Source organism: Myodes glareolus, chromosome 4, assembly GCF_982192425.1.
Source record: "Myodes glareolus chromosome 4, mMyoGla1.1, whole genome shotgun sequence".
Lineage (NCBI taxonomy): Eukaryota > Metazoa > Chordata > Mammalia > Rodentia > Cricetidae > Myodes > Myodes glareolus.
Genome location: NC_142029.1, coordinates 866,121 through 881,847, shown reverse-complemented (window position 1 = coordinate 881,847; position 15,727 = coordinate 866,121). Strand labels below are relative to the sequence as shown.

At 48.7% G+C, this 15,727-nt stretch overlaps 1 protein-coding gene across 2 annotated transcripts in view; it reads left to right on the top strand.

Moving 5' to 3' along the window:
• Nucleotides 1–12,181, top strand: part of Lars2 (leucyl-tRNA synthetase 2, mitochondrial) — a 94,343-nt gene extending 82,162 nt beyond the window's left edge. For both annotated transcript variants that reach the window (XM_048423324.3, XM_085689105.2), the window contains exons 15-21: nucleotides 130–230; nucleotides 644–826; nucleotides 2,097–2,266; nucleotides 3,654–3,731; nucleotides 4,823–4,934; nucleotides 8,311–8,438; nucleotides 10,235–12,181. In XM_048423324.3, coding sequence (XP_048279281.3) covers nucleotides 130–230; nucleotides 644–826; nucleotides 2,097–2,266; nucleotides 3,654–3,731; nucleotides 4,823–4,934; nucleotides 8,311–8,438; nucleotides 10,235–10,414 — 952 coding nt within the window. In that variant the 3' untranslated portion in view covers nucleotides 10,415–12,181. The remainder of the gene's footprint in view (nucleotides 1–129; nucleotides 231–643; nucleotides 827–2,096; nucleotides 2,267–3,653; nucleotides 3,732–4,822; nucleotides 4,935–8,310; nucleotides 8,439–10,234) is intronic.
• The last annotated feature ends 3,546 nt before the right edge of the window (nucleotides 12,182–15,727 follow it).

Here is a 15,727-nt window from a genome sequence, read left to right as displayed (position 1 = left end):
AACTTAACTTAGTGTTACCACTGCATCCAAGGAGCCTACTTTCAGGTGTGGTCTATAGAGATGACTTCTGGATACCTTGTGTCCTTGTTGCCCCACATACACCCTTTTCCCCCTGTGATCCTTCCTCAGGGAGCCTTTCCATAAGCTGCTAGCCCAAGGCCTTATCAAGGGACAGACATTCCGCCTTCCATCTGGACTGTGTCTGAAGAAGGAGGATATAGACTTCACAGGTAAGGTGGGCCCAGTCTGGCTGGAACAAGTAAGAACCAAGGCCAGGTTCAGGAGCTCTTAAGAAACCAGCTGGGTGCAGAGGCTAAGACAGGTCCTGGTCAGGCCTCTGCAGGCTGCTCCCGGGACTGGTTATCCCCTTCTAGCAAGCCCCAACCTGTGTAACATAGTGTTTGCTTGGGCATTCCTCCTTGTCCAGCCTCATTTGACAGTCCATTGCTGGACAGAGCCTCGAACTCAGAATCTGGAGTCTTCCAGGACCTTTTCCCACAAGGCCTTGAAGCACAGCTCAGAATATAGGACCTCCACCCTGCCCACTTCCTTGACACACTAAGAGCAGCTCTGCTTTCCTGAGCTCCCTGTTCGGGACCCATTCTGAATCGTGCATTGTTCTAAGTATTCTTTTGGCTCCTAGGTCCTACTCCTGTATGTGCAAAAACAAAAGAGAAGTTAGAGGTGACATGGGAGAAGATGAGCAAGTCCAAACACAATGGGGTGGACCCCGAGGAGATTGTGTCTCAGTATGGAGTTGACACGATCCGGCTCTACATCCTCTTTGCAGCCCCTCCCGAGAAGGACATCTTGTGGGATGTAAAGAGTGAGTCTCCTTCCGTCGGCTGCCTGTTTCCTCTGAGGTCTGCCCTGAACTCTGAAAGAACCGAGGACGAAAATGTCTTACTGGAAACAGTAGTGATGAATTCTAGAAGTCATCTTGTCCAGCCTTCTGTCCCACTCTAAGACCCTAGCTTTCCATTGTTCAGAGGCCTCAGGTTCCCTAGGTGGGGGAGAGGAAAGGGGGTTCCCACTGCGTATGCACAATCCCCACTCCTCCCCCTACACTTGCTGGCAGTGGGGCCCAGCGCAAGCTCTGTGCTGATTATAATGTGGTCTCTGGACAGCTGTTTCCTTGAAGACCAACCCCCTGCGCTTACCTAGGCCTGCTGAGCTGCAGAGGCAACCCTTCTTTCCACACTCCCTGAAAGTTTTCTCTAGAACAGAGTTCTCCTCCCTCACCAACATGATGCCTGGATCCTGGGATCATGGGTAACATCAGCCCCTCCCTGCTAGCTTCACTTCCCCCAGGAGATTTGTCTTTCCAAAGCTTTCATTTTGCCCTTGAGATCTGCGTGGATGCGGATGTGGAAGTGAAAGCCGATGGCTATGGAAGGAATCCGTTTTATCTCAGAATTGTCTGGTTTTCTCACTACGTCTTGTGGCAGTGGGTCTGGACAGTGGCGACAGATACCACCCTGACAAACTGCCTGGAGTAACAGGCGGGACATACAGAGCAGTGTAGGCACCGGCTCAGCTTTCACATCCCTACTGGGCAGGGCCCTGTATCTGCTTCTCACAGATATGAGACAGCCTCCAGCTGTCCCTTGAGAATACCCAACCCAGTGGCCACGGGGTTCAGGAATCTGTACCCCCACTTATTTGATCAACTGTATGACCCAGGACCAAGTGTACTGTTCTGCTTCTCCAGGTCAGAGCAACCACTGTCTAACCACTAGACTCGGTGATACACACACCTCCGGCAAGGTGAAGGGTTGTTAGCTGACCTCACCCTGTGCCACAAGGCTGTTCCCAAGCATGTTGTACAACCACTGCCACTGCTCCCTGTCCTCATGAGATCCCAGCGTCCCTAGCATTGGCAGCTATCTTGAGTACGCTTTTGGCCCCGAGGCATGTCTGTGAGAGTAAGCTTGCTGACCAGAAGGCAGGGTGCTGATGCCCATCCCTCAGGCTCAGAATATCAGGGAGAGCAACAGGGGTTAGGGTTAGGGAGGATTCTGGAAGGACCATGGGGCTCTTCTCGCTCCTTCTTACCAGTACTCCTTCTTTGTCTTCTTGATCGCCACAAAACGCAGCGGATGCTCTCCCTGGGGTACTGAGATGGCAGCAGCGACTGTGGTCCCTGACGACGCGATTCATTGAGGCCAGGACCTCTGGGTCAGTCCCCCAACCTCAGCTGCTGAACAGCAAGGAGAAAACCAAGGCCCGAGGCCTCTGGGAGTACAAAAACGCCGTCATAGCTCAGGTCAGAACCCACGGACCTTGGGTAACTGTCACTGCTCACTCTGAGGGAGCCCTTGCCCGGTGGTCTGTGCAGCCTGCACACCCCGAGGGCTCCGTGGGTCTCTGTCTTTGTGAGGTAGACCTGATGCCTTGATTAACTGCTGTGACTGTTTTTTGCCGTTTTACTGAGACTTCCTAATGGCTGTCCCTCTCAACCTGTCACCTTCTTCCACCATGACCTAGGAAGCCACCTATTTCCTGAGTGTCTGGAGTTGACCTGCAGATGAAACCAATCTCTGATGAGACATGGCACATTGTGTTAACAGGGGTGCAGAGTTGAAAGAAACAGAATACCATAAAATACCTTCTCGTTTTATAGATGAGTTTAAGACCCAGGCAGGTCAGATGTCTTGCTTAGAATCCTACAGCTAATGAGGAACTGAGCACAGACTGGGATCCAAGCTCCCTGAACTCATCAGTTTGTCCTCTTGGTTACTTTGGTACACAGTTTCCAAAGGACTTGTTTTAGGTTAATTTCTCTAAATACAAGGTTATTTTTCATGGGTATCTGATAACACAAATTTTTCTTGGGCTGATTTTTTTCACTTGTTAATTCAGGGTTGGATGTAGGTTGGTGGTAGAGCGTGCCAGCACCTGGGTTCCTCCCTGAATTAAAAAGGGAAAGGTGCTGGTTCAAGCCTGTGAAGTCATCCGAGGCCACTTCTTGCCTGGACTGTAGCTCGGATGACATTAATGGCATGGCAGGATTTCTGTTTGTTTTTGTGACCTGATCGAGTGGCTCTTAGTCTAGCATGCCTGTCTGATGGCATTTCTTCAACTTTATTTCCATTGTCTGTATAGAGGGAGTCACCATGTGACTCTGGGCATCTGAGTGGTGCCAAATTATTGCTGTCATACCTTGCATGTTCTCTCTGGAGCATAGGCCAGATCATTGATGAGTTGTTTCAACAGCTGGAAACTCTTGGCATCTCAAAGGTGTGTTATTTTCTTTTCTGCAGTGGTGAGGAATCTAGCTTCAGGCCTCGCTCCCGCTAGGGCTAGATGAGCGCTTTACAGTGATCTGTATGGCCTGCTTTATCCATTGTTGTCTTTATGCCGCTTGTCAACTGCCGCCTGCTCAAGCAACCGGCATTGTCTCCTTAAGCCTCTGTTGTGGGAAGCAACACGGTCTCAGATGTGGAAAGAGAGGCAGTTTTAATGGTAGAAACATTGACTTTGAATTTAAAAGTCCTTGTGCTCATAAAATCTAGGCATATTTAAGACAATAAATGTATTTATAAGTATCTTTTGTTATATTCAGTTAGCTTCTTTTTATCATTCAGTTTTCTTCTGGAAAGCTAAAAGGAATTTCTGAAAAAAGTGAGTAAAAATCAATTTTTTGCCAACAGGTGACCACCCATTTCACAGAGGACTTTGCGCTGAATTCTGCAGTTTCTCAGCTGATGGGACTCAGCAGTGCCCTCTTGGTAAGTACCTGGGCCCGACTCAGTAACTGAGGAGGGAGGGGAAAGTGCTGGGATAGGAACGTTCTGTCCTCCTTGGTCACAATTCCATCATACTGCTTCAAGGATAAAGATTTATTTATTTATTATGTCTGCAGTGTTCTGTCTGCATGTGTGCCTGCAGGCCAGAAGAGGGCGCCAGATCTTATTATAGATGGTTGTGAGCTGCCATGTGGTTGCTGGGAGTTGAACTCAGAACCTGGAAGAACGGCCTGTGCTCTTAACCTCTGAGCCATCTCTCTAGCCCCAAGGTTCTAAAGGTTGTCTGAGCAAAGCTGTTTATTTTTCTGAGACAGGGTCTTACTACATAGCGTAGGCTGGCCTTTGACTTATGATGATCTTCCTGCTTCTGCCTCCTAGCTTAAAGCCTTTTTTATCTCCAGTCTTTTGTGACACAACCTAGAGGCCCGGAGGTTAGATGTCGTGTCTGAATGAGTAGTAGCAAAGCCAGGGCCAGGCTTAGGCCTCTCTCTGTTCTAACCCTAATCCCCTACTGCTGATTTCCTGAGCGTGTCAGGCTGCTTCCTTGGCATTGTGGCATTGTTAATATTTGTATTTGGTCAACCTCGATGGAGCTGAGTTGTTGCTCCCAGTGATAAAAAGAGCCATCCCTTTCAGTCCCTCACCACTTCACTACATGTGTCTCCAGTCTTTCCTGCTAAGGAAGAACTTGTCAATAATTGTGGACAGAGAGAACCTACACCCTGGTGTTCCACAGGAAAACCTCAGGCAACAGTTCTCTGCATTGTCCCCTGGGCCACAACACACAGGGAACCTTGCCGAGTGCTTCCAAGTTCTGACCTTGTTCCCAGAACAGTTTTCCTCCCTTTCTGAGGCTTAGCCTCGTCCTCCGTCAGATGAGGAACAAATCCTGCTCTTGAAGGGCAGTTGTGAGGACTGAGTATGAGACTCTGAGGAATCCTTTGACCTAAACAAAGCAGTAATAAAGAATGTTTCTCCCACCTGCTGAGCCTCCAGATTCTACTTCATTCATGGTCTGTCCTACCCCTGCTTATTTTGTACCCCAGTCCTAAACGTTCCTTCCTCTTCCCTAGCAAGCCTCTGAGAGGGTGGTTCTCCACAGCCCTGAGTTTGAGGATGCTCTGTGTGCCCTGCTGGTGATGGCTGCCCCCATGGCTCCTCACATAACCTCAGAGCTCTGGGCAGGTACGTAAGAGGGTCCTTGTCTAACTAGTTACTACTGACGAGCATTTGCCCAAGCCTCTCATTGGTCATTGTTGGTGTAGCTCAGTAAATGTCTTAATCAGAGTGCTCTTCGTCCCTTGAGGGTTCAGCTGCTCACTCTGTGGTGTGTGTGTGTGTGTGTGTGTGTGTGTGTGTGTGTGTGTGTGTATGTGTGTTTTGTGAAGGTCGGAGGACAACCTTTGGGTGTTGGTCCTCATCTTTCTACTTTGTTTTGAGACAGGTATTAACCACTGTGTAAGCCAGGCTCGCAGGCCCAAGAGCTACTAGAAATGTCCTGGTGTTTGCCTTCTGTGTCCCTATAGCAGCATCTTGGACTACAGATGCTTGTGCTGCTGTGTCCAATTTTTATATCACTTCTGGGCATCCAAACTCAGATCATAGAGCTTGATTAACGAACACTTTTACCTTATCCACCCATCCCTGTCTTCATTGTGAACTCATGAGTTGAGTTCAGATTGTATCTATTTTGTTATCCAAGCCACTTCTACAGATGTTCATCCAGACACCGAGTCTCCATTCCACCAGGTCCTCTGATTGTTTTTGTTTCGGGTTTGCTGTTGTTGTTTTGTATGTTTATCGTTAGTTTCTGGTGTTAGAAATCGAGTCCAGCTTTGTGCTCGCTAAGTATGTGCTCTGCCAGCTCCGCCACTGAGCCACACCCCAGCCTCTGATGCAATGGGGATGTTGTTCTTCCAAAAGCATGCGAGCAAATTCATGTCTCTGGGAAAGGTCAGCGTGAAGTGGCCTTGCTTCCTGTGCATTTTCTTGACATTGCCAAGGACGCTGTAATCAGTGTCAGCATAGGTTCAGGCCCTCCTGGCGAACTCAGTGGAAGTAGCTAACACAGACAAGGATGGGGAGATGAGACTAGAGACAGGCCCAAGAACACCACCCGGAGAGGGCTGCCATACACAGAAACTATGCCCCCCCCTCCCCCAGATGCTCAGCAACCACTGTGGGCCACCAAGGCAGCCTGGCGTCCTGTCCTCTCGTCAGCTCTCCAGAGGTGGGGATGGAAAGGGTGCAGCTGGCCCTGCGTGGTAGCCCTGCATGCCAGAGCCTCGGTGCTTATCTCGGCACCCAGACCTTCCCTGTTTGACCTGTCACCTTGGCTTTGTTGTTGTGTTTGCCATGCACACGCTGGGTATTTTCACTTAAAAGAGCAAAGTGACAAAAACTTGCACATATGCAGGGCCCCGAGCTCCGCCCCCTGCAGCCGAGCCGCACCATCCAGGGAAAGCCTGGTGAAGCACTGTACCTATAAATAAGCATCCTGATTACGCCAGGAAGTCTGGGCTTCCTTGTGTTTTAGTGGAATGTGTAACAGCTTCTGTCCAGAACGTTTCATCTCCTAGCCATTCTGTATGACTTCCATAGGGGGGTTTTGGAAACCTTCCCATTACATCTGGGTCACAGGACAAACCGCCGCCAGCTCAGCAAAGAAAGACATGATTATCTGTCTTTGGTGGCCTCCATCTTACTTTTAGAGAAGGAAGAAGTTGGAATCTTCTCTGCATTGGCCAAAAGACCATTAAGACCATTGAGAAGTACAACAGCTCAGGCTAGGGCCAGCTGGGCACCAGGGGGAGGTCATGTTCTGTACTTTGGCTCTAAGGAGTCTTCACTTCCCTGCCAGTACCTGGCAATACAGGATCACCTGAGTGTCAGATAGGAAAACTTAAAAAGCTACAATGAATGAATGTGCCAGAGTCGAGGCAGAGACCAGAGGGGTAGAATGCGTTGGCGCTGTCAGTGGCTGGTCCACAGCCCAGGCTCACCTAAGGTCTGTGAGAAGACGGGGAGCTTGTGGTGGGCACAAGCCAGCGATTACTAACACGTGGCTGAGTAAGGCTGATCCTGTGTGTGTATGCAGTGCTGATGTCAGACTCTGGACAGTGTTCATGCTACCAAATCAGTCCCAGTATAATGATACTTTGTAGGAAAGACTACAAATCAATAAGGAAGGAAGCTTTATGTACACAAACTTAGTTTGGAAAGTTTGCTTTGTGATTTTGAAGATAATTTTTATATTATATACAAAATAGATTACTACTAAATTTGAAAGTTAAATAGGAAGGAAAATGAAACCTTTCAAAGAAACCAAAAGAAAATTCTTGAACTGATTTCACAGTACGGGACAAACTCTATACTTCGATATCTTTTCCAATTACAGGAGAGCTATGAGTGTCGCATGGTGGAGCACTTGCCTAGCATGTGCAAAGCCCAGGCTCGTCACCAGCACAACTGTAACACACACATATGTATAAAAGCAATAACTGCTTCTTGTGGAACCCTGTAAAACAGTGTTTTTGAAAGAAAAAGGGGGGGCTGAAGAGATGGCTCAGAGGTTGAGAGCACTGACTACTCTTGAGGACCTGGATTCAATTTCCAGCAACCACATGGCAGCTCACAACTCTCTGTGACTCCAGTTCCAGAGTGTCCGACACCCTCACAGCACACATGAAGGCAAAAACACTAATACGTATAAAATAAAAATAAATATTTTAAGAAAGAAAAGGGGGATCTTGAGGTATATATTAGTGGTGGAGCATATACTTAGCATGTCTGAAGGGTCCATTCCTAGCCCTAAAGACAGAAGGAAGAAGCACCTGCACTCTCTGGAAGAAGCCTTGAGAGGCTTTATACCTGACCACCTTCGTGTGGCCTCCCCTGAACCGGAAGCTAGAGTATGTAGTAGGGTGAGAGAGCTAAGTTCTCACGAGGGCTGAGGACATCCTTCTGTCCAGTGCACTCTATGTGGAAAAGGACCAGACAAGGTTTTGATACCAAAGATCAAAGACTTGTGACAGGAGAAGCTGTGAAGACAGCCTGTACTTAGGGGCCAGTTCTCAGGAAGACATTCCTTCCCCAGAACATCAGCAGTCTTGTTTTCCCGCTCATTTCAGAGTACCATGTCCACCCATCTTCACATCTCTGTGTGCTTTTTATAGAAAGGCTGCGTGGAACACGGGGTCACAGACCAGCTGTGGGAAGAGGTCAGCTCCTCCCTGGGCACCAGAGTACCGCTTGGTTCTCAGGCTCCACGCAGTCTTCATTTCTACCCCACTGATCAGCCATAAGTCACAAGAATGTCAAATTGGAAAAAGTTTTAAAAGAAATCTCTGATACTGGCACAAGAACCCAAGACAGAAGCCAACAGAACAAAAAGCAGTAGCACCCCTCAGAGTGGCCGGTCTGCAGCCTCGTGGAAAGAGTCACGTTGTGGCATCCCGAGCTTCCTCAGAAGGCTCGAAGCCAAGGGCAGCCTTGCTCCTGTTCATGAGCCCTCTGTGTGTTCAGAGCGGCCTGACTTCTGTCTCTGTGCCTTGTGTTGCAGGCCTGGCACTGGTACCAAGCAAGCTCTGTGACCACTATGCCTGGGATACTGGTGTGATGCTGCAGGCCTGGCCCACGGTGGACTCTCAGTTCCTTCAGCAGCCTGATATGGTTCAGATGGCCGTTCTGGTGAGTGACACCCACAGCCGTGGTGCTAGACGGTGGTCTGCAGACTATCCCTCTCCTACCAGTGACCCATCGACCCAGTCCCCGAGCCAGCACAGAGGTCTGTGTTCCCTTCCTGTTCCTTCACTATATCCCAGAAGCATGCAAGCCTCAACTCTCAGGGCCTGGAAGGACCTAGAAAGGGGAAATACCAGCCCGATCTGCCTTATGACTCCAGTGTCTTCCCGCTGCATTTAGGAGCACCTGGGTAGGCTTAAGGGGACAGGGTGGGGAGATACATAGAAGGTGACACACGTCTGTCAGTGAAGAATACCTCTCTAGGGCTGGAGAAATGGCTCGGTGGTTAAGAGTACCAGATGCTCTTCTAGAGGACCTAAATTTGATTCCCAGCACCCATGTAGTGGTTCACAATTACTTGTTACTACATTTCTAGGAGCTCTGCTGTCCGCTTCCAGCCTCCACTGGCACCAGGCACACATGCGTTGCATAGATATACTTGCAGGCAAACCACCCACTCACGTAAAGTGAAATAAAATAATGCCTCTGTCAAGCATATTTCAGTAAAGTTACATAAAACTCTTTTCCCCTTTTTATTTTTGGCAAATTGCACTATTTTCCATATATAAGGGTAATGAAGGAGGAGAAGTACAAGGTTCAAGTTTTTGTTTTAGTTTGTTTTGGGGTTCTGGGGTTGAACCTAGAGCCCAGGACATTCATTCTCGGCAAGTAGTGTCTTGCTTAGCTGCATTCCCAACCCTTTTGTTTTGTTTTGTTTTGTTTTGTTTGTTTTTTAATACAAGGTTTCTCTGTGTAGCTTTGGTGCCTGTCCTGGAACTAGCTCTTGTAGACCAAGCTGGCCTCGAACTCAAGAGATCCGCCTGTCTCTGCCTCCTGAATCCTGGGATTAAAGGCATGCGCCACCACCGCCTCTTCTTATGTTTTATTAAATTGTCCAAGCTGACCTTGAGCTTGATCCTCTTGCCTCAGCCTCCAAGATATCTGGAATTACAGGCCTGTGCCACCTGGCCCAGAGAGAGTAGTTTGTTTTGTTTTGTTTTTCCTGTAAACCTTTAGTGCCAAAAGTAGATCCTTGTAGGTTCCCCTCTATGCAGATGCGATGTGTTTAATATGAGGCAGTTTTAGGGACATCTGTTAATGGCTTAAGTGGCAGAAGGTGAGGAGACCAGGACAGGCTTTTTACCTGATCGTCTGGAAGATAGGTGCAGTGCAGTGGAACTAGGTCATGTTCATCCAAATGTGGCTTTCCTTGTTTTATCGGAGGCTACACCATTCTTAGTTAAGGAAGCAACTCACCCACGTCCAGTCCTGACTCTAGGCCAGGCATAGTGCTAGGTCATAGAGATGCAAAATCAAACAAAAGCCAGGCACAGTAGTTTACTCTGTGATATTCTGAGGCAGGAGGGCCACTGTAAGTTGGATGCTAGCCAGGGATACATGATACGACTTTGTCTCAACAAGAACAAAAAAATCCAGTGGGACAAGAGGGTTCCTATCCTCACAGAGCTTAAAGCCCAGACAGACAGAAAAGCACACAAGAAGGAAGAGAATAAACAAAATGAACGTGTATTGTGGAAAGTGCCAACATTACATCCACCCTAGAGACTGAGAAACAGCAAGTCCCTGAAGGCTGCCAGCAAGCCTTGCCACATTGTGCCTGTGCCAGACGTGGACCTTAGGAAGCCCATGTTTAGGAAGAGTCCTTAGCTTAGGAGTCAGAGCACCCTGACAGCTACCTCCCTGTGGACTCTCCTCACTCTCTCTGCTCATTTCCTTCACAGATCAACAACAAGGCCTATGGCAAGATCTCTGTGCCCCAACAAGTTGCCCAGGACCAGGACAAAGTCCACGAGTTTGTTCTCCAGAGTGAGCTGGGTACCCGGCTGTTGCAGGGGAGAAGCATCAAGAAGTCCTTCCTCTCCCCCAGGACTGCCCTCATCAATTTCCTGGTGCAGGAGTGACCAGGGCCTCAAGGATCCTCCTTCTCTGCCCTGATCAAGGAAAGGATGTTAGCTTAGGACAAGAGAAAAGACAAACATCAGAGCCATTGGTACTGTCCAAGGAGTCACACAGACTAGAGGGGCCATGCAGGCTCGGGAGCTGCACAACGGTCGGCGTCCAGGTGGTGCTGGCTGGACTTTGAGCTTCCAGGACAGACAAGACCCTTGGATATATGTTCAGAGTCTCACTTGTGGAACTGGACGTGCACACTGGCATCTCTACAAATTGTTCTGCGTGTCTCCAGCACCTTTCATATAGATGTCACAAAGGTCTCTTCCCCTCCAGCTGGGTGGCCTCTTCTGAGTCTGAGGTCCATGCTCTGGGATAGGACTTCAGTTTACTTCTGTTTCTGTGTGTGGAGTGTGCTCTGTGGTGAGTGAAACTGTGTTCTGAGCTGCTGATCCCCACCAGCGCCCCGTCACAGCCCAGCAGGGGTTTGAACCCCACATGGCTCACGTGGGCCTCAGATAGTGATGCCATCAATTTGGCCCCCAGAATGTCACTAGCAAAAGCAAGTTCACCAGAGAGGAGTTGTTGCGTCCTGGGTGTCACCTCCTGTGTCCAAACTGTTTTGATTTAGCTGTTTAATAGATGGCCAGGAGTGGAGCCAGCTCGCCAGTAAATTACACAAAGCTCATTGTTATGAGAATCATTCATAATGTGCTCTTATAGACGTGGTCTGAGCAAGGGCTCCATGCTTAGTTGTGGGGAGGAGAGAAGAACCTAGCCTTTTCAGGATGCGGAAGCTCCGTGTCTACAATCCAGTGCTACCCAGAGGTGGCTGTCATTGTCTCCTGCCGTTCAGATGACTTTTAGTGTCATACGTGTATATCACTCTGAGACATATCTGTGATCTCGGAACAGCCCTGTATTCCAGTTCCAAGGGTTCATTGGGAACAAACAGGTGTCCGCCACCATTACAGGCCTGGTTCTTGCTGCCTCCCTGGAATGCCTATGGTCTGTCACCTTGAACATACGTCACCTTGACCTCCCTCTAGGCCGTGCTCATCCAGGCCCATGAGCAAGAGAGGCTCATGCACAGGATCTTGAGCTTGACGCTGTGCCAGGTCTCCATGCCTAGAAATTGTAATTTAATTGTAGCCATCATAAGGGATTTAGAATTTTTTACAAATGAGGCTGCTAAGGGTATAGCTCAGGAGTAGAGTGTGAGCCTAGCATGGCCAGGCCCTAGGTTCCATCTCCAACCCAAAAAGCAAAGCGGCTCTACCAGAGAAACTGCAGCAGCACACCTGGGATCCCAGCGTAGGAGAGGCAGAAGGACCAGGGGTTTGACGCTATCTTTAGCTACATTAGACTCTGCCGCAAAGGAAACCTACCAGTGATCCTACCACCAAAGTTTGAAAACACTGGATTAATGAATCTTTCTGAACCATAATTTCTACTCAGTCCTTTCTCCTTCATTTTCATCTTACCCAGGATGGGTTTGGTCCAGTACTGTGAGGAGGTAGAGGTGGGAGAGATTTGGATCAGAGAGGAAGGCAGAGCCTCAGTTCTGGAGAGTTATGTTAAGAGGATCCCCAGGCGGACACAGGTGACAGTCTCGTGACACACAGGAGTATGTGAAGATAGGGTGAGGCTTTGGTTGTTTCGTGTTCTCCAGGAATGAGCTCAGTGGCCCTGATGAACTAAGGGTAGGCTGTCCTTCAGTTGGGCATAATCTACCCTGAGCACTGGACCAATAAAGTCTGTAGGCTTCTGGACCGACACACTGGGCGTTGGAGAACATTCTCTCCAAGAAGATGAAACTTGAAAACATGAACTCATTGGTACTTCCTAGGGGATGGTAGATATGATGGAACAATTGGGCAGAAAATTGTTCCCTGTCGGTGAGTGCATGGGGTGTGGTGTGATCTGAGTCAGAAACTCATTATCTCAGTTTCTACAGAACCCTAGAGGGTAGGAATTATTCTCATGAAGATGAAACAAAACAGAACAAAAACACAGCAAGCTGAGAAACTCAGTAATTTGCCTAGTTTTCAAAGCTAATACACAGAAGAGGCAGGGTGTAAACTCATATCTGGCTTTCTCAGGCTGTCCTGCTGTGTAACTGGGCCCTCACCTAAATGCCTGTCTCGATTGATGCATGACAACATGATAAATGTCAGCCTCCCCAGCGGTCTGGTAGGGCTCCCCTCAAGGGAAACTAGTCAGTCTCAAAGTCTGGGAAAACACTGTAGTGGTGCCTACTCTGTCGGGGCAAATGGTTGGCTGGTGAGAAGCCAAGAGCCTGGCTTGGTCCTGTAGGTCTAACATAAAAGTTGCTAGCTCCTGCGAGATTCAGGCTCTGAGTGGATGAAGGTTATTTCTTTGGGAGAAGTGGGTAAAGAGAATTTGTGAGCAAGAAAAATTGGTGCCTTACATGAATGCTGCCAGAGTGGGCATCTGCCAAAGAAAAGGAAACTGACTCCCAGGACCAGAACACTAATTGAGGTGGGTCCGTTGCCCAGGCATTCCTCGCCCAGCCAGAATGCATTCCTTCAGAGAATAGTCCTTACAAATATGAACATCCAGTCAGTGGAAGAGAAGGCAGTCAGCTAAAGACAGGGTCTTAAATTGTGACATGGAAATTTTCTCATAACTAAAAGTAAGATACCCTAGACAATGCAATCCTAACCCTTTGATTCAGCCTAGCTCTTTGGTCCAAGTTGACCTGGAACTGACAGATCTTCCTTCCTGCCTCATCCTCCTGAGTACTGGGTTTTCAGGCACACATCACTGTAATTTTGGATTTTTTTATGTATGTGTATATGTGTGTTTTTTATGTATGTGTATATGTGTGTGTGCCATCTTGTGTGTGTATACCATATGCATGCAGGTGGCTGCAAAAGCCAGAAGAGGACATTGGAGCCCCTGGAGCTAGAGTTACAGGAGGTTGTGAGCCACCCTATGTGGGTGCTGGGAATTCAACCTGAGTCCACTATAAGAGCAGCAAATTCTTTTAAGTACTGAGCCATCTCTCCAACCCCACAAATCATTTGATGAAGGTCTTTCCTTCTGTTTATGATTTTGTATTTTCTTATATTTTTGACCATCAAGTTTTTCAACAATAGAAAGACATCAATCTGTGCAATGTCACCCAGTGTGGTGGTGCATACCTGTAATCCCAGCGTTGGGGAGCTTCAGGAAGATGGTGTGTCTGAAGCCTCCTGGGATACTAAGTAAATGAAGAAAAACAACAGTATGATGTCGTGAAGATACACATGAATCAGGAGCCTGGCCGCTCTTACAGTACTTTATTCCGAGTCAGGGTGTCCACTTCTCTGGGAATATGGGCACAGTTAGGAAATGTTTCTTTTGTGTGTGTGTGGAACTGAATCCAGAGAGTCACAGCAGCGTGGAAGAAGGCTTTACCCAGGGTTTCCTTGGGTTCTTGTAGAAGGTGTGCCTGTTTCCCTAGGGAACAAGGCCCTCCTGACATCTGCCAGCAGGCAGGTTGCTAGCAGTCTGCTAGCAGATCAGAGAAAGCCTTTAGCCTTGTGCCGAGACCTGTCCCTGTGACTCGAGACAACAGTATGGTGAGCTGTACTGAGCTCTCCACCCTACTAGGGCACCTGTTGCAGAAGCTTGGTGCTGCTTCAGGATCATGAGTGGAAGTATTTCTGAGTGGGAATCAGTCACACTCCGTAGCTCATGAGAGACTGGAGGAGACGCCAATGAGGAAACGCAAGCAGAAAACAGCTGCTTGCTTCGTGGGCGGCCAAAGGCTCATGTCCAGGCTGTTGAGTTTGGAAAATGGAATCTGAGATGTTCAGCACTGAACAAGGTGGGGGGGGTGCCCCCCTGCTGTGCGGTGGGTGGGGGTGACCCTGACAGGACAGCTGAGGGCGGGACAGGCCCAAGACTAAGGCCTCAGTTCCACGACCGAGGCCAGTAACCTCCCAGAGTTGACCCTCACCCTCATCTACACCCTTGAAGAAGGAAGGTAGGTACAGAAGTAATGATGCCCTAAGGGAAGAGGCCAGGCCTGCTGGAACACAACACCTATGACTTACCACCCTGAACCTGAATTCCAGTTTTTGTCTGTCTCTGAAAAAGCACAGCTAAGCCAGCAAGTACTTGCTGTCAGGATGCTGTGGGCTGTGAACTCTGTCAGCAGCAGCAGCAGTAATATCTGTCCCTTACTGTGGGCTGTGTGACTGACTCTTTATCACATAAGGGTCCTTGCTCAAGACCATACAGAGAAGGCAGAGCCACATTCGAGCTCAGCTCCACTGCGTTATTAGAGCCAGCCCTGTACCGTCTAGATTTCCCAAGGCAGACCTGATGTCTAGATATCCCAGGGTCTGTCAAGTGTACATTTTACAGCTGTAACTGAGAAAGTTGGTTGCTGTTGATAAACAACTTAACTTTGCACACCTGAACCTGAGACTCCCAGTCTGAGAGGTCATTACCCCTGGCCTGAGACTCCCAGTCTGAGGGGTCATAATCTAAGTACATTTCCCCTGGACACTGTCACTAGGACTCAGATATCAGGAAGTTACCTGACTTGACTGCACGTACTACTGAGAAAAGTCCATGAAAAATTGGAAGGGGCTTGCTAGCAGTGCTTCTAGAAATTTCCCAAGGACATCTTTTCCACAGACACTGTAGAGTGTATCTGGGATTCCTAAGGCATGGCCTATCCAGACTCAGGTTCTAAGAGCAGGATCCCCGTTCACAGGCATATTGATAGGGTGTGAGAAGTATTGGTGGCACTCCCCTGGAAAGATGCAGGCTACCCTGGATGATGCCACTCCTCAAGGGTAGGACCAACTCCGACTAGAAAAGGCCAGAGGGTTTTGTCAAGTGGCACTGGACAGAACTTACCGTAGTAAAGGTCACAAACAGGCTGAACTGAGCACTGGAAGCCTAAGTATCACCCAGTGTCCCCGTCGTTAGTGATCAACTTGTCAGTAAATACTGTTTCCAGGAAGTAGCATGGGCTCCCTCTAGTTACTGCCTTAGTACCCATGACTCCTTAGCTGCACTAATGCCTAACAGTCTGCCCATGCCTCCATTGTCAGTCAGTCATCCTCAGGTGTAAAATGTTGGCCGTGTGGGGGCTAGAGAAATGGTTCTGTGGTTAAGAGAGCTTGCTGCACTTGCAGTCTACTGTGTTAGATTCCTAGCACTCATGACAAATGACTGACAACTACCTGTAACTTCAGCTCCGGGGGATCCAGGGTTGTCTTGTAGTGATGAGGACACCTGTACTTACGTGTGTGTGTGTGTGTGTGTGTGTGTGTGTGTGTGTGTGTGTGTGCGCGTGTGCA